At 38.1% G+C, this 19,544-nt stretch overlaps 1 protein-coding gene across 2 annotated transcripts in view; it reads right to left on the bottom strand.

Annotated features, from left to right (window-relative positions):
- shot (dystonin-like protein short stop) overlaps positions 1–19,544 on the bottom strand; it is a 106,352-nt gene that overhangs the window by 38,872 nt on the left and 47,936 nt on the right. Inside the window, exons 6-13 of one of the 2 annotated variants that reach the window (XM_018455747.1) lie at positions 13,515–13,794; positions 11,855–12,305; positions 11,347–11,604; positions 10,149–10,722; positions 9,294–9,764; positions 8,010–9,215; positions 7,851–7,934; positions 6,471–6,692 (exon numbers count right to left, since the gene is read on the bottom strand). In XM_018455747.1, coding sequence (XP_018311249.1) covers positions 6,471–6,692; positions 7,851–7,934; positions 8,010–9,215; positions 9,294–9,764; positions 10,149–10,722; positions 11,347–11,604; positions 11,855–12,305; positions 13,515–13,794 — 3,546 coding nt within the window. The remainder of the gene's footprint in view (positions 1–6,470; positions 6,693–7,850; positions 7,935–8,009; positions 9,216–9,293; positions 9,765–10,148; positions 10,723–11,346; positions 11,605–11,854; positions 12,306–13,514; positions 13,795–19,544) is intronic. The other variant, XM_018455749.1, reaches the window with a different exon arrangement.

The following is a 19,544-nucleotide window of genomic DNA, read 5'->3' as shown; positions in this document are numbered from 1 at the left end:
CGTCCTTCTAAAGACACTGGGTACAATTGGGTCAACTTGTCGATCTTCGATTCTTAAAGCCGATTAACAATCGCGTCAGTCACGCTGTAATCATCAACAGACGTCCCGCATGCATTTAAATGAGTCAGCCCGCGCGACGGTGCACAAGTTTACATGCGGCCAGCATATAATTGGACCACGTGCCTCGCCGCAATCTTTCAGCCGAGACGGGAATTCTTAAATATAGCATTGCTCACGCACGCGCCGAACGTACGGCTCTTACGCAAAATTTTATCCGACACGACGCACGCCTTGCTTTTAATTAACTAATTCCGAATGAGAAGCTTAATCATAAGTACCAAAACGTATAATTTCAGACGCGATACTTCATAGTCATTGACGTCCATACGTCATCTACTTATGTCATCGCGAAGACAGATGCTGTCCTTCCCATCGTCAACTCATGAACTCAAGAAGACATGGGAGAACACGTGCGATCTGATGTGAAACGAAGAACAAAGAACGGAAGCCTTGAAATCTCGATGAGACATAATTCATTTGCGCGAAAACATTATGCAAAATTTTTGTATTAATATGTACATAATCAACAAATTTTGTTGCAACCATATGATAATAATCAAGCAGTTATGTCCAAAATCGAAAACAAGACGCAAATAGCTGCATAGATATTTGACAAAAAACAAATTGACTATAAATCTGGAAAGAATTTTAAGACGTAATTATTGCTGTGCGGATAAATTAAGGAAGTTAAATTATTAAACAAATCGAAGGACTCTTTATATAAAAATAAAAACAATAAAAAAGGGCGAAGTAAGAGTCAATACGCAAAAAATTAGTCCGAAAATTGGTGAAGCATGAAAGATTGAGTCAAAATATAAAATGTCTGAATATAAAATATAAGATAACATTTAATTAAAAAAAAGAAGTTAAATTACTCAAAATTGCTCAAAATTGCTTAAATAAAAAATTGTAATTTACTACAAAAAATCTATTCGAATATCTTTCGGACTCGTCAACAAAACATCTTCATCTCTTTGATGACTAACAACATTAATTTCATGCTACACGGATGAAGCAATTCATACCAATAAAAATAAAATTAACAAAGAACATAGGAAATAATAAGAATGACCATGAAGTAATCCGTGATCGATTTACTTGCATCGTAAATCTAATCAGAGAAATTATATTTGATTGGTGTGATCGACAACCTTCGAGCAATCGATCTACCAGTTGCATGGTTACATTGATGAAAAATTAATTTACTTGTTTTTGTTGTCACGCGATTTATATATCATAAAATTAATCTAAAAAGAAAAAAGTCATTCAACTTGGCTGGACAATGTAAACACGGTATATTTCGAGTGTTGCGTCTTATTATATCGGACAATTTCGTCGTCGTGATGCACGTATGTAGTTCCTCATGCAGAATCATTTAAAAGCATTTACGTTGTTGCGATAAATGGAATTCAAATAAAGGATGACGAAATAAAGGATGTTTTATTTTCCGAGTGTCAGTATAACCTCCGAATTCTAAATAACTGAAGATTAAAGTTTGATTCCATCAATGTAGGATTAATTTTATAATCTCGGTTCGATTTCTTGTTTATCTTTTTTTAATTCCAAGAATTGGAAAAAGATAAACAGTAAGTTAAATCAAGATTAAAGTTAATCTTATATTGGTGGAGCCTGAAACATGTTAAAACGAACTATCAAGAGTAAAAGATCTGCGAAAATGTCAAACACGGAAATAAATTCCAATCTAGAAGACCGTCGCTCTCTCTCTCTCTCTCTCTCTCTCTCTCTCTCCCTCCCTCCTCTTTTTCTCTCTCACTCTTAAATATATCGAACTGTTTCTGGGTCACTCTGTACATGCGTTAAAATAAGAATCCGCTATTAGGCACGTCGGCACGGCGAGTTTAAAGACGCAAGTTACTCCGGAAAAAATAATGCAGTGCAACGTACGGAATCCAAACGTATGTTTAGTTCGTGTAGATTCTGATTGCAAAACTCGATGTCCAATAAAATCGCGCTATCGATAAGAAATACGATGAGTGTACAGTGCGATGGTTTACTTTGTACACCGAACGGTGTACCTAATCAATCGCGTTGTACAGCGGTGAACCGATAAGAGTAAATAATCAGAAACGATCGAGTCGGACGATGACGAAAAGTTTAATGAATATTGCATTCTGTATATGTAAGAATTAATACATATATAAAAATTAATCTTAAATATATTATATATGTAAAGGTATTTTATTTAATATTGTTAAATATTTCTGTTTTCATTTAATTTCGAGGTAAGAACGAATCATTTAGCATTCAATTTGTAATATATGTGGCGAGGTATATAAAAATTTATAACTCTCTAGTGATTTATTTTACTAAATAAGCGTATATTTGCATTACGCATTGAAATCCGAGCGCAAATATAGACGTCGGCAATAAACTAGCATACATGAGTTCATGAATTTGAATGTCAGCAATAAAGTAATAGATGTTAGTAGTCATAATAAACATCAATCACAAGATATTCATTTATTCGAATACACGTTCGAATACTTGAATTAAGTAAATGATCTTTCAATTATTTTTAACGAAAATAAAATGGTAAAAAGTAAGTAAAGTCGCCAGATATATTCAGAGCATCGTAAAGGACGAGCAATGTTCGTTAGAGGGTTCTTCAAAAATAATCTTGATATCATTCTTGGTGTAAGAATACATTTGAATGATAAGGTTGTATTATTTAGAATTTAGAAAATAATATTCCCCTCCCGTGTCATTATTAAAAAAACGCATTTATGAAAGAGTAAGTTATAAAATATGTTATTAAATAAAAAATGATTTCAAACGTGTCAAGTTCTGGACAGATTAAGTTTGTAGAGAATCTGAAGCTAATCCGTCACTTCTTTGAGGACCACAGAAGGCAAGAAACATTCCATACACACATGATTACACCAAGTTAATTTACATTGGTAGAAATAGACAAAAGTCAACAGTTTCACGATTATTACTGCAAACATGTGACTCGATCGACACCCCATGGGCGTCATCCTAAAGGACGCAAGTCTTGCTGCAAAATTATTTCATAATCAACCTCTTGTCAATTTGTCACTTGCTTCTGACACGTTTGAAATCGCCGGTATCCGATTTCACTAACGAGTACCGGCGTATCTCGTTTCCGGAGTACGCGACACCCGTCTCTTCGCGATATGCACCGTCCTTCCGTACCTTTCGCACGATCATCGTGATCGCTCATCGAGGTACGTTGGAACGAAATCGCTTTCGCGTTTCTATCGCTCACGACGACGACGATGTCTCTAATCGTTTGCGCGACCGGCGAGGAGCATGCTCGACGAGCATACGGTCAGCCGCGCAACCGACAGTCTCTGACTGCGGCGATTCGTCTCTCTCTCTTTCGATGACGCTCGCCCTCGGAGAAGACGCGAGTGGTGGCGCCGACGCACATCCCGGTCCAGTGGCGCGTTTAAGCGTGGGCGCTTAACTGGCAGTTCGTTCAAAACTGTTCTAAGACCCCGAGACTCTCTTCTCGAGTCATCAAAAATCGGCCTCGCTCGATTCGAGTGGATTTCTGAACGACCGTCATTAATTTTGATTACGTAATCTCGACTGCGGCTTCATTTCACTTTCAAGGAGAAACCTATTTTGCATTTTCGGCAAATGCTATCTGACGCGAGTCGGTCGTAGTTCGTTTAATATTTCTGGTCACACACGAGTGCTCCTCGGGGTCGTAAATACATTGTTTATATCGCGGCGATAAACGATGCGTTAAGAATCAAGGATATTATCAAAGACCGATGGTCTTATCTCTCGTTCAATCTTGGCGCTTGTCATAACAGAAATTTGCAATTTATTTGTAAAATGCATATTTTCTAACTGCTTTATCGCAAATTAAAATTGAGAATTTTAATTATCAACGCTAGACGACATTCATAAAAATAATACGATGAGAAGACACCGAAAAAAAATCATGGAAGTAAAATCAGCAAACTCTGCTTTTACAGAAATCCAATACTAGTTAATTTAATACTGAAAGATGATTAATTACTTATTATTCCAAGCCGATCTCAATCTTAATATATAGTCTGATACGAGCCTATCAGACGTATTCGTTCTCATTTTTTAGCTTAAATTAACATAATCGTCTGACACATTGAGGGGCCTCAACAGGTGTAAACGCGCCACTGCTTTTTCGTGCCGCTGTCTTCGTGTCTATCGATCCTCGCACGAGACCGACACGACTAGCGGGAAAGATGAAAAGCCGCCGTTAAACTAAGGCAAAAGTCGGTCGCGTGTTAAAACGACTACTTTGCTTGATCCCGACCGACCTCGAGGTATCGGCGTGACAAACGTGATAGCGAGCAATCTCGACAACGATGACGAACGCACGCGAACCGGTCGCAATAAAAAAAAACCAACAAAAAAATGTATTCACACCTTCCGGCTCATACGCGATGCCTGGCGAGGCGCGTAATGGCACCGAGAAAAATAGTCGCTATTTCTGATGTCGTCGTCATTCCGAATATAATTATACCTGCGGGAGATGTGGGCACACATACGGATTCTCGACATGAGAGCGCTCGTTCATCGCCGCTCATTAATTTCAGCTTATGTCACATACGCGGTTGCCGAGGCCGAGGAATCTCGATCGAGTCATTTCTCGGAGGATACGCCTCCCTAGTTTCGTATCAAAAAGCCCACACGCGTGCCTTCAATCGAATTTGTCACATGCAACCTTCGAGGAGCATGCTGAAAACTGAACGCACTTTTACTTTCATTTATCTCATGTATACATATATTGCTCATGTTTATTTCTATCAATGTAGATTAACTTTAATCTCGTTAACTTGTTCTTTATCTTTTCCCCCAGTTCTAAGAATTAGAAAAAGATAAAGAATAAATTCTAAGATTAAAGTTGATCTACATTGATAGAAATGGACATCAGTTGCGACACAACTCAGAAAATGTCAATTTGAGTTTCTTGTAGAAAAAGAACGGGAATATAAAAGAAAAGGAAAAAAAAACAATTTTATTCTTCTATAATTAATTATTATATCAAAATTGCATTTCAAAATTAATATTACAAAATTTTAATAATTTAAATATTCAAACTTATTTTCTGGAAAATTTCGTTTTTTGAGTTGTGTTGTAGCAAATGAGCGATATTTATTTCATATATTTATCTCAAATTTATTTCAAATTTATCTCATTTTGAGGTAAATATATTTCATACATTTATCTTATAAATTTATTTCACATATACTCTCAATGAGATGTTCATATATATGTATATATATCTTTCACATGAGTAATATTTATTTCAATATATATCTCATTTATTATCTTCTATTTAAAAAATATTTTACTTGCATACGTGTAATATAATAGGAAAACATACGTCGTATCTAACGTTAACCTCGTTACTACTTCTTTACTAAATGAAAATTAACGTTCTCTCTCACTGTGTGCGAGGATCGATGCGGAATTCGTATCCCAAGCAACTTTGACGTAGCAAATCACCTTCGCGTGATTAGAAATGGTTCTAATTCGTTATCGCGCGATGATGAGCCGTTCACCAAACATCAAAGTGTTACGATCAAGGATTTAATAGTGGATCTACTTCGCGGATTGTATTCGATGTATGCCCATCAATGCAAATTGTAGGCCTTGCCATAGTTCGGTATTAATTCCGTTCACATTTCGACATAGCACACGTGGCGAAGGTTAAATCTAATCTAAAATATCCAGCGGCACTTCGCCTGCGGCCCTTTAAGTTGTCTCAATTGCTCAATAAGTGATCAAAAAATTATATACGTCGGATTATGTTATGTTCTCCTGGAGAACAACTCCAATGAATAATTTATCCTATATAACGAATGGAAATTAAAAAAAAATATCGAACGACGTATTAAGGTTCTTATTCACTCATCATTATTATCTTAGATTGTGACATCAAACGTGAGAAAACACGCAATAAAAATTCTTGCAAATAATATTTGAATAAAAATATTTTTTAATAAAACAACATTTGCAATCAATAGAATAGATTTATAATACACGAAAACTATTGAAAACCATTTTCTTGTTCCGGAGAGAAATTACAACATATTTGTTTCTATATATATTATTACTTTAAGTTTGTCACAATTGTAAACATAGCTTATTTTGTTTTTATTTATGCATAATTTATTTCCACATTATGTAATATATACGTATGTGTTACATATATTCTAGTTTGCAAGAACTTTTATTGTATATTTTCTCGATTATGATGTCATAATCTGAGATAGTAGTGGTGAGTAAATAGAAGTCTTAAGGAATTGTTATTTTCTTTCTCTCAAAGAATCCAAGATATTGCTCATATTTATTTCTACCAGAAACATATACAGTCTACTATCAGAGATGCAATCTCAAGATCGCAGAAGAAAAACAATGCAAAAACTCACCTGTAAGGAAGTGTCCTGAGGATGTAGTAGTGCCAGCTGCCTAACTCGTTCCTCAAGCAGATTCACGAGGGTCGTGTATCTTCGGTTCAGGGTATCTAGATCGCGCGCAACATTATCGACCGTAATAACGGAATCTCTCCGTGGCCTCTTCACCGATGCGTCCAACGACGGGCAGATATCTTCCAATTGTTCTTTGAACGCTCGGAGCCTTTGTCCGTAAATCTAAGGGTTTCCGGTTAGTCCGTTATGGTTAGTGTAATTAGATCGGTGTGTGTGTGCGCGGCAATTACCGTTAGCGATTCCGAAAGCAACAGCGAGAGACGAGGCGTTGAGACCATCGCGCGCGGTTTTACCGCGCGGTTTACGCCGCGATCTTTCTGATTTTTCGACAACCCAATGTGGTACTTCCGGTAAACAGATGCGTTAATGGTAGCTGCCGGTTACTCTCGTGGGTAGTACGTTAGTCTAAACGCGTTTGGAATAATTTCGGGACTACTTCATAGTCGTGCTAAGGATAAGCAGCGATTAATGAAATCGCGCTGCAATTAATATTGGTAAAGAGCAGGAATATGCCTAATTCGTGCCGAAATATAATTAGAAGTACTCGTTATGTACCTTCGCGAACTTCCCTACGTATTAATCGGTCAGATTCCACCTCGCTGCTGCGCATGCTATACCTCACTGGGTTATCTGCGATTGCAACGGTTCAGAGAAATATCAATTATATTATGTTAAGCACTTAAGCGATATGCAATATCTAACAGTTACAAAAATCGATACTAAATCGCCGCTAAACGAGGTCGTGCAGCTCATTCAACCGTGCTTTTGATGTAACTGTGTTAACGAGAAGGTTGCTATTGAAGTTAAAAAGGAGAGAAAGGCCAGTGATATTACAAATGCGCTGCCTGTAGATCGTATCGTCCCCGCTGCGTTACATAAGTGAGTATATTTACTTAATGAATGGCGGTTAAGATGGTTTGTGCCGTTTAATGGCACTGGGCCCGGACGCAAATAGAGAATTTTTACCGTTATGAAATTGACGAGACACATCCCCGAGAAGACGGTGGAAAAAGGCAGCAGCACAAATTTGACTGTAAAGGAACGTTCATGTTTATATACAGCAGACGCAACGCGTCTTGATGCGTCTTGCGACTGCTCGCTCGATACTCCAGAAAAAGCGGCCACTCCGACGAAACGCTAAATGAAAACAAGATTCGTCGCGTGCATAATTTCTGAAAACCTCGAGGCGCATACAACAGATTGTGATGAGACCTGTATGTAAGACACACGCAGAATTCCATTCATGCAAGCATTCACACCGTAAGCTACCTATAAGGCTTACTAGCACCGAATTATACATTACGATCCGCGTGTTCTCACCTTCCCTTCACGGATCAATCTACCGCCCGTGAGATTCACCGCTTCGATTGCCGGCGTGCGATCCAACACCTTGCTCAACAGGTTCTGAATCCATAAAAATTTATTTTAACGATCTCATTGATAAGAGTAGCACGAAATTGTCGAAATCGTTCACGCTACCTTCGTGTTCTCCAGCTCTAATTTTCCGTATGATTCATCGACAAAGTCCACCTCGTTTTGATACGAGTTTTGATACTGCTGCGCCAATCCGTAGGCTGTTTCGGCACTACGCAGTCTGTCGACCAGCTGCCCGCAGACGTTCGTCCATCGCGCGTTTAGTTTGTTAACCTCAGCGTCCAATCTGTCCATGTCGCCGTGCGGACCTCGATGATTCGGCCTTGATTTCTCTACAAGACGCCTGGCGTTATGCGCATCTTCATTCAATTGATCTACTGACACTTGTTGCTGTGCGATTGCATTCTGAAGAACCATCAGATCTTCCAACACGCTTTGCAAACCCTTTACATCCGATGGTAACTCGCCAAAGGAGGCCAATTTAATCTCAAACTCGGAGATTGCCGTCGTGTTTTCTTCGAGGCTGGACAGCACAATCTCGACACACTTCAAGCGCTCAACATACAAGCTGCTCAGGTTCCATAAGTGACTCCATTTGCTCGTGATATTATCGAGTTTATTTCTCATCGCCGGAGTCTTCAGAGTAATTCCGCGGAACGTCTGTTGCATTTGTTCCACGTCCGGCGCCAAGCGTTGCAGATTCTGCTCGTAGTCTTTGTGCTGCAATACGAGATGTTCCAAGCTATCCAGATCTCGAGGTAAGGGCGCGGCTATGCGCGCGTTCAGTACTCGCTCGGCTTCGTCGAGTGCCTGCTGAAGCGAAGACGCTTGATCGTTGAAAATGCGTCCGGCATTTTTCGATTCTTCCTCGGCTCTGGCGCGCTTCTCGAAATCGTCGAACAGTCGATTAACATCCGCCATCTCGCGTTTCAATCTCCTGAGTTGTGGATCCGCCGGATCTCCTTCGGATAGTAACTTATCTGCATCTTCATTCAGCGCTTTTCTGATAGCTGTACGTTGATCCTGTCCCATCGCCAAGAATTGCGGCAGATCCCAACCCTTGACTACCTTGATAGTCGCGAATATCATGTTTTGTCTTAGTCTCAATTGTTTTCGTTGCCAGAGAGCAACACTTCTGTCATATTGTCGTCTCAATCTTTCCGCAGCCTCCAATGCTTCCTTATCGGGAGGTTGCAGCGCGAAGCAGACACCTGGTACAGGAGATTCCACTCCCTGCGTGTTCTTGACGCGCCATTTAACTCTGCCGGAATTATCGTACAGCGTACATTGTTCTCCTTTCTCGATGGACATCTACATAGATGAAATAAATAAGAAATATATATATTTAAATACAGTACATTCTACTTCTCCGCATTAAGAAATACTCACATTGACTTGTTTGTAGGTACAGATACAAGTGACCTGTAACGGTCGCATAACTGGTTGTTTGCGTTGCTTCATAGGAACGATGTCCTTTGCTCTCTCCACGAGTCTCTGTACGTGATCACCATAATTATTAAGCTCCTCGCGCAACTCTTGCATGCCCTTCAGAAGCCGCTCTCCCTCATCCAATGAGAAATCGGATTGCGAGTAAATGGTATTCAGTGTTTCATCTTGCTTAGAAATCCACTGTTCGGCTTGCTGAATGTCTTTGAAAAATTGTTGGTTTTGCGCGGCGTGTCTCAGATGTACTTCAAGGCAGAGAGTGAGTTGTAATAACCAGGCCCATTGAGTTTGCATCGCGGACATGTAAGCTTCGATCGTTTTCGCCGCAGGATGATGCTGAAGGACAAGCGCCTCACCACGATCTTGCACTGCCGAAAATTGTATCTCACGTTTCTCTAAATCGCTCATCAAAGACTGCAAATAAATAAAATATCTTATTATTTATGTAAAATATTAAATTTATTAAAAAATATTCAAATCTATAAATACGTAGATACATTTATAATAATTAAAGATTGAAATAAGAATATTTAATAAAATTAACCATTAAATCAGAATAAAAAATATAAGTGTTTTCATTGAATATTTTACCTCTACACCAGATCCATATGTTTGCTTCACAAAAAGAAGAAATTTTCAATTTATTAATCCAATTCAACTAAATAAGAGACATGTACTACATATTGTAAAAACAACGCAGATATGATTACATTATAATATCAGTTTATAAATCTTAGAAACCGCAAAATGGACTTTCATCACTTCTCTAAAAAAAAAAGTTGCTCGATAATGACTAACCTCGTAATATTGCTCGATGTTCTGCACATTGAGATTCTTGTCGCTCCAATCGCGCGTAACTTCTGTTTCCTCTTTGGCGTTCAACCAAACCAATTCGCCAGTAGCCGATTGTATAAAATCGTGCAGGGTATCCAAATCAGAAAGTCTCTTACTCGATACGTTAAGAAGCTCGGCATAAAGTTTCTGCAGAGTGTTAAGATGCTGGCTGTACAACGTGAGTTCCTCGCCATGGAAATTGTTCTTTGCCTGCACGCACTTGTCGACCTTGGCTTTGAACTGATCGATGTTTTTGTGCTCTCGTTGATGTACATCCAATTCATTTTGCACGCTAGGCAAGTCTGATCCGTAATCAGCTTCTTGTAGATGCTTCAATTTGCTCTTACACCAATCTATGCAATCGTGTAACGCGCGGAAGTGTGGATTGGTATCAACCAATCGTGTTTCATGGACGGTAGTGCGATGCTTCGTGACAACACGTTCCTCCACAGGGAAGGAAACCGCAGAGAGAGGTTGTACCAGACGCCTATGCAGGAGAGATCGTAGTACAACCCATCTTTGATGCAATTTCTGTACTCTGAAACAAATAGACGTATGTTTTATCAACAAGTGTCACATTAAATTAAATTATTTTATCTTAAAGCGTTATTTAATATTGTACCAACAAACGTTATTAACTATTTAGTTATTTTAAAGATATGTCAAGATGTGCTAAACTTGGATAAAAGCCATCTCGTCAAGTTTAATAAGATATTCAAACATGTTCCAAGATCTTTGGAAAGTCACTAAACATGATACGTGCATAACTTGATTTTCGAAAGCTACCGGCGATGGAAAGCGCGCTAATATTTTACTCATTAGCGAAGATTACGAGAGTGGAAACAAAGTAATTAGTATTCAAAAACGGAGGCGGCATGCACGTTACACATTCTTTACATATCGATATTCCATACTGAGGAAAAAGGTATTAAATTTTTATAAATATTATTTTGAATAGTACTAGCTGAATATTTACTAAAAATAAACATACTTATTTTTTGTTACAAAAACCAATGTATGTGATTTAATTATTTTTTTATTTAGTAAATATTAAGTTAGTACTATTCAAATAAATATTTATTAAAATTTAGTACATTTTTTCTCAGTGCAGAGTATGAAATTTTAATTTATCTTAATTCCAAGATAAAAATCAATATTTTACCTCTTATGAAGCTCGGGCGCCTGACTGTATCTACCCTCCGTAAGGGTGTGCACATCGGTAAATATATTCTGTATCTGAGTTTCCGTACTGCGTATGTCCTGTTCCAGCAGGTCCACCGCGTGTTTCGCCTCCAAAGGATGAAGACGATCGAGCCTGCGTGCTTCGTCCTCCACACGTCTCTCGAGCTCCTCTAATCTGTTGTCAGTCGTTTTCATCTCACGATGCACTTTCTCGGCGAGTCGTTGCAGTCGCTCGAGTCTGTCAACGTACAAAAACACATTCAGAAATATATGACTATGCATATAATATCTCTAACGGTAAATTGGGAGAGTTATAAATGTTTTGTGCGTATTTTTCCAACAAAGAATAGAGAGGTGATTTTTCCTATTATTATCTCAAAAATTTTTTTAATTGTATTACTGTTTCTATCAGATAAATGTACGATATATGCGTTTCATACTGTTTATATACATACATACTTAATCCATATTACAATAATTAAACTCACCGTTTAATTTCGTCTATAATAGCCTGTTCGCGCTCCTGATGCAACATTATTAAGCGATTCCAATTCTTTTCGATGACATCAATATGTAATTCTGGTTCCATGTCCACTTCGCCAACCGCTTCGAAATACTTTTGCAAGTCTCGGAAGATGTACGTCAATCTTTGTTTGTCCCTGTATCGTGGCGGTACCTCCTCGTTCTTGAACTTCGTACTATCCGCCGCTAATTTCTTCATCTCGATCAGAGTCGGCGGGAAAGATCGCTCTTGCATGAGGGCCATTTTTTCGCGGATCCACATATGAAGCGAACTTGCAAGCTCACGATATTCCGCGGACCGTCTTTGCGCCTCGGCGTCGTACAGAGGGTGAATGGCCGGCGGCTCCGGGAACACGTCGTAGAGCGAAGAGATGTACGTTATCAAGGACTTCTCGTCCGGTTCGGGGGTATCAACATCTGCGCAGGATATAAAAGAATGTTTGCGTAACTTACGCGACGTATGCGAGTGTAATAAATTATTTCTAATCTTCTTGAAATTAACCCCCTTAACTACAGCTAAGAAAACTACATCTAAACTATGAAAATTAGATACATGTAAGTTTTAAAGCTGTTTGAAATACAAAATGCGAGTAAACTTCGGAATGCAAATGAGTCTTACAGCGATTGATAGAAGAAGGTTCAAAGTATTTTTACCTATACGATTTAGAACCTCATAATACTAATCATGGATTGTACAATCATCCAAAAATTTTCGCTTCGGTTTCAAATGACTCGCTGCTATAATCAAAAGTTAAATTCTAAATTTATCATCTTTTAATACTATCTTAAAACAAAAGTGATTTTATTATCAACGCTAATAAATTAATGATAAAAATATTAAAATTCCGGATGTTAATTATCCATCTCTACTGAAGAAATCTATCCAAATCGTATCGAATTATGCACTGAAAAAAAAAGATTGGTTGCTGCAGCAAATTAGATAGTAAAATATGGCATAGCATTTTTAATTGGCTGCAGCAGCCAATTTTTGGTTGCATTAGCCAATTAAAAATGCTATGCCATATTTTACCATCTAATTTGCTGCAGCAGCCAATCTTTTTTTTCAGTATGGATATATTATCCGCAGATACGTTTCGTTTTTCCTTGCAACCTGATACCAATGTCAGATATACCTGCAAGACGCAAGTATAGAAAGCATAATTACGACGACTACCGATGGCGCGACGTTACGGTGTACGAACCGAGACCGGAAGCGATTCTGGTCAGGTAACCGTGACCAGAAAGAACGCACATCGCCACTACGCCAGAACCCGCGGGAACTGTATATCACGCACCGGGCATACATAAACGAGAGAAACCCAGGTAAGATTGTATCCGTGAAAGGCGTCTTTGTAAGATGAGAAACCGCAAAAGCGGCCCAAGATAACGCGACGATAAAAAAAAACTTGTGACACAAACACATATCCCAGTATTCCTTTACTTCAAATTTACACAATGCACAAATCACGATCAGGGTAACGACCAGTCGCTGGTCGACTACAAATTGACAATTTTTCCCTTTGACCAAAAGTATAATTATTTCTGTTAATTGACTTATTCTTGACGATTTATATTTTTTTTTATAGAGACAATTAGGGCTTAACTGAATCGATAATCGGTCGTTACCTTCTGGATCGAGAAGCCTGGTAACGCCGTACTCGCGCTCGGCGACGAAAAAGACCCGATCGAGCCGCTCTCGCGGCTGGCTTGCACGCGCCGTTCTCCAATCGACCAGATCCGGCCGGTTCCTGTGGAGAAGAGCACTGAAAGCCAAACCGTCCCTCCAGGAACAGGTGAAATCGGTCACCCGTACTCCAGGATATCGGGCTGTTGATCGTCGAGCCCATCTCAGAAGGGCCTCACGCGCCGTTACGTTCGGTTCCTGACCAACCACAATGTCCGATATCTAGAAAAATAGAAAGAAAAGAATGAGATTAGATTTTCTTGAAGATATACAATATTTTCTTAAAATGTAATAATAAAATAAATATTTTTTTTAATATACGACATAGAAATAAATTCTGGTTCGCCCTTCGATGTATCATTTCATATTATGATGTTTCGGGTGCCGCTGTTGCAACAAATAGCGGAGACAGTTACGGTATTATGTTCGCTATGATCATTCAAGCTAAAGCGGGAAATTCTTGAAGAATAGCAGTCTTTAAAACCTTTAATTAGTAACACTCGATGAACATATACTGCTACATTTGAAAGCTACGTATCGGTACTACATACCGGTTTGACTTAAAATTGTGCGCGTTATGTAATGCCTATTTGCAACCTTCCATAGTTCTATTTTCTCGGTTGAACGTTGATGGAAACTGAAAGCTGCAACCTTTCAAGAACTATTGACATTTTGCTTAGCGACCGGCGCCGGGAGAACATTGGTCACAGAATTAATCGATTTTAGACCGGTATTCATAGTCCATTCTTATTTCAAGACCGTCTTAAGTGTAATGTCTTAAAATGCTAATACAACTCTCTGATTGGTTCATAACAGCTTAAGATTGTACTTAAAACAGTCTTAAATACAAAAATCGACTATACAAATATCGGTTATAAAGTAATATCACTATCCGACGAATTTAAACTTTTTCTAGATCATGAAAAAGTGATTCTTACAGATTTTTTGTCACTGAAAATGAATATGTAAGTGAAATTGTTTTATCACATCACTAAAATCCGTATCGAACAATGCATTTATATTTTAATTTTTTTTATTCTTTATCCTTTTTTTAAGTCTTTAGTTATCGCGTTATTCATTAATTTTATTTCAGTAATACAATGATTCAACCATTAACAAAATAATTCTAAAAACACGAAACGCTGCGTCACGTAAAAGTATCTTCTTGTCTATTTCGGGATAAGAAATCGAGTTCTCACGTCACAACTGAAAGGGTTATCTTATCTCATGTATAGATATTATATCGCTCCAGTAAAGATCTTCCTGTATTTTCCGGCTTACATACATTTAAATTATCAGAAATTACGTGCTGTTGTTACCTAACGTATTTTTACGTTTACGTTAAGTTCATTGAACCAAAACTCAATTTGCTTACATTTTAACGTATGTAAAAATATCGGCTCATAAAATTGTCTATCGACGCAGTTGTTATAAATAAAATCATTCAGAAGATATTATTTTAATAATAAAGACGCAAATTCCAATAAGCTTTATTCTCCTATTTTTAGCCACGCCTTATTCATATTTTTTTTGTAGTTAGCTTAAACTGAAAATTGTAAGTCACACAAAAATATTATTAGGCATCAAGACTCGCTTTAAATATGGCCTCCTTCGTTCGGCCTTCTTGTTTTTCTTTGTTAATTTTTAAAAGATCTCAAGTTGTGTGCGTGATTATGCAGAAACAATTCTCATAACCGCGATATTTATGAGACACTTCATACTTCATCTCTCCTGGACGTTTAACGATGAAAGCACTTCATTCGCCTGGCTGGCTACCAAACTCGCTCAAGTAGTGAAATAATAGAGACAAATTATACCACTTGCAGTGGACTTGACATTGGCACCGAGACTTAAATCGAGATCGCGACCATTTGAGATCGTTGCCATTGGCATTGATAAAAGCCGGCATTAGTATTCGGGTCATCACGCGGTTCTCTCGCGCGTACGGAATATGCGCTATTTGGATGGGCCGTCCCCGCGGCCATGCCATCTGTTTTCCCAGCCTACGCAATTTGCAGCAACAGGTTGCAAGGAGGATACTCAAACATAAATCATTTGATCGTCAAGTAATTTGATTTATCGAATATTGGACGAAATACCGAAGCACACGTACAAGAAACATTATATTATCGGCGATATACGACGCGGTTCCAGTCTTAAAAACATTTGGCAAATCTCGTCCGTCACGATTGAGTAACGTCGAAAGCGGTAACGACAAATAAGTAGAAACCACTTTTTTCGCAGAGTTTCATTCTTCATGCCGTCGACTAACACGATAGAACCACAGCTTGGGTGCGAAAAAGTACTGTCTCCTTCGCGGGTTAATTGCAGGAGCGAAATAGCGAATTAAGTAAAACGGTAATGAAGCTACGAGACCGAAACGAGCGTATCTTATCCTAATTAAGGCGATGCATCCGTTGCGATGGGAGAGAGAACGCTTCTTTCGGACGAGAGTTAAGTCGGACGCTTCCACGAGTTTCAACGCAAATCTCTCTGCTGTTTGAAATGTCTATCACCATGCTTGGCTTATCTTTAGCCATGAACATATGCGCTAGGTGTCTGTCAGTCTTCGAAGATACTCTTCAATGATATACAGCTCGATTTATCAATTGTCGATATTCATCTTCTTTAATATGACAGCGCTTTAATAAGATACGGAGAGAACAGTCTTACTGAAGTATTTAAAAATTTAGCTAAATGCAGATTTGAATATAATTTTGTTGAATCATTAAAGTAATTATATGTATATAGAGTGCTTAAGCGATGATGGTAATGCTGTTAAATACTCTGCTAAAAATTTTAATATTCTAGTAACTAGTTTCAACGTCCTACATAATTATTCCTTCTGTCAATGCATAACTTTTTATCTTTTTACTACCGTCATAAGATTTCCATTAAAACAAGATAAAGTTTGTGCAGAACTGTTTTTTGTTGTTTGAATAAAATTCGCACAGAAATATAAAAATTTTTGCTGTTAATTTTTAGACGGCGGGAGTCTATTTTTAAAATATAATTCGATATGAGTATCCATGCACCGACAGAACAATTTTGATTCCAAATTTTGAGTCCAAACAAAATCATTTTCAAATTCGTATCTAGCTAAATGCTTTAATCGTTGAAGAACCTCTTCATCGTTCTTTCCGTGTAATGTCCGTTTCCACCGATGTAAATTAACTTTAATCTTGGTTCAACTTAATTTTCATTTTTCTCTAACTCTTAGAACTGAAAAAAGATGAAGAGTAAGTTGAACTGAGATTAAAGTTAATCTACATTGATGGAAGTAGGAATAAAAGATGGAATTGTTCAGAATGCAATTTTCCACGCAAGATCGGCTTACCCGCACAGTTTTCGGTTTCGTTGGGACATGCCGGCTTACGGTCATCGTCGCCGAGCTAGCATCTTGCAAGTATCTAGGATGGGCACGTTTGGTGAGATCCTCGGTAGCGCTACGCTCCTCGCCGCGTGTCAGAGTCGTAGTCTTGCGAACGATGCGAGTGACGATACGCTTCGTGCCATTCTCACCGCGTCTCGACGTTTTCGTCGATTCGATCGACGAACCTGAGCAGCACGACCGAGTGATACAGAATATTGATCGAGAAGAGAACCGTTGATTCGAATAACGGTCCTGTGCGATCGAAAAGGATTCGTCTGACAATGCACTTTGAAAATAGTGCTGTCAAGCATCGCTGTGAACGTCTACGTCTAATTGTTGTTTTCTCTACAAGCGCTCCAAAATATTGTCTGTATACGCGTGTCTTATTACCAGCAAAGAAACATTAGCCATTTAACTTTGCAGAATACGGCAAACTGCAACTGAATTTAGTACGAGTAAGGTGGGAGTCTCTTTAAGTCACGGTGACGCAATAGTTTATTATACCTCGCTGAGAAAGGACAACCGGTGTCGGAGAAACACTTGCAAGGAAACCGTTGTATGCAGTACCATATATTGATGCCAGTGATACCGACACTATTACAACTCAAAATTGGCGACGTATAATTATTGCGAATAATTTCTTAGGTTATGGATTACATATTCTATTACATAAGACCGTTTAATTATTTTCTTATCTTCGGGAGACACGAATCATAGTTACGTGGAGATGTGAAAGACACGTTTCGCAATTTCTCATTGTTTTCATAAAGACCAATTAACCGAAGATTGCAATCTCCCTCTCGGAAAGATTAATTTTCAGCTAATTGATAATTAGTATTCACAAAATCGCGACTCCTCGGCAGTCAACACATAAGTATCTCCTGTCGACTTTTAGGTATAAAATTTCTAGAAATTTCAAGCAACACGAACAGGTTTAAAGTGATCTTATGCCCGTAGACTAAGAGTGCGATTCAATTAACTCTGCAAACGCTTCGTTGATCAATCAAAAGAAAGAATTTTATGAATTGACCAATTAAAAAAATCTTTCGAAGCATTTGCAACGTTAAGTAGATCCTAGAATTGGAGATTGGATTGAAATTTAAGCAATCAAAGGAAAACTAAATCTAAGATTGATTTTCTTTCTTTCGATTGGTTAAATTCCAATCCAATCTTATAACAAATTGAGCCATTCGCATTACACTAGATTAGTACAAACTAAATAAAAGCTATTATACATCAAATTAGCAAAATTAAACGTAAAAGCATATAAATATTTAAAAGAATTAAATGCCTAATAATATTGTTCCGTTATTTAACAGGATTATACATGTATTATTTTATTGACAAAAATTTGCTACTACATTTAGATACTTTATATAAAGCAATCCTTAATATGTACTAATCTAGTATAGTGCGAGTAACTGAATTTACCATTAACCTCAATTTCTAATCTAATATAGATTTTACATTGTGCAGAGTAATTCAAGTAATCGAATTCCCTAATGACATAGCCAATAGATTTAATTTTTATTTAGGGTCCTCTTCAGCAACGTATACAGGCGGCACTGCACAGAAAGAACGATTTTATTAAAATGTCTAAAAAATTTAGTTATATAAAAGTCTGAAAATAACTTTGATAGACCATCCAAACAACTACATAGGCATTTCAAGTATCATGAACGATGTTGCAAAAAGATTTGATATTCTAGCAACTAGTTTGAGCGTCCTACATAATTATTTTGATAGTCCAACAAAATTATTTTCAGGTCTGTATTTGGCTAATTTTTTAGATATTTTAGCAAAGCCATCTTTCAATGTTCGTAGTGCCAACTTCTATCTCGTGCAACCGTCAGAGCGGACCACTCTCTCCTAGCGACCCGAGGCGCTTCTCCGACAGCACAGCACGATCGTCAGAGCGAATCCTTTCCCTCCTATCTTCCCGATTTCGATTTACTACCTAAGACTTCGGTCGACAATCGGCGTTTCGTATATATAGCTCGCAGATCGTCGGCGGATCGCGATCCCGTTGGGCTAGGTGAAACGCCATCACGACCGTCCTCACTCGTGCCTTGCACGAACAGTCTGAACCGATAGAGCGACATTTTCGTGGATCACAGGGCGCGTATCCACCTGCGTATCGCCTTTTCTTCCTTCCCGTTCTCCTCTTGACGGTTTCTCTCGCACGTTCAAGCCACGACTCGTTCGCGAACTGCAACGTTTGTTCATTTACATATGCGACAATGTGACACACCGCGTCGCCGTGCATGCACCAAACTGCTCGCTCTGCTCGTATTTTCCTTGAGAATACTACGACTTGCATCGCATATTCAATTCGCGGCGCACGTTTAATAATATATTATACAATATTTTTTAACAAAATGAAAAACTTATGAAAAAGTTATAGATTTTTCAGTACTGTATTTGAAAGTAATTTAAAAAGTTCGACGATAATTTGAGACTAGAATTAAAAAGTATTTCAAGAAGTAGACAATAAAAGTTTTTAAAAAACAATTAAGATAAAACGAGAAATTTTTTATTTCGACTATAAAAGTATACTGTTAAATATAATAACATTGCACTGAAAAAAAAAGATTGGCTG

This window comes from Mycetomoellerius zeteki, unplaced genomic scaffold (genome assembly GCF_001594055.1).
Source record: "Mycetomoellerius zeteki isolate Tzet28-1 unplaced genomic scaffold, Tzet1.0 scaffold51, whole genome shotgun sequence".
In the NCBI taxonomy this organism is placed as follows: Eukaryota; Metazoa; Arthropoda; class Insecta; order Hymenoptera; family Formicidae; genus Mycetomoellerius; species Mycetomoellerius zeteki.
Note: the sequence above shows the minus strand (reverse complement) of the source record. Positions and strands in the feature narration are given on the sequence as shown.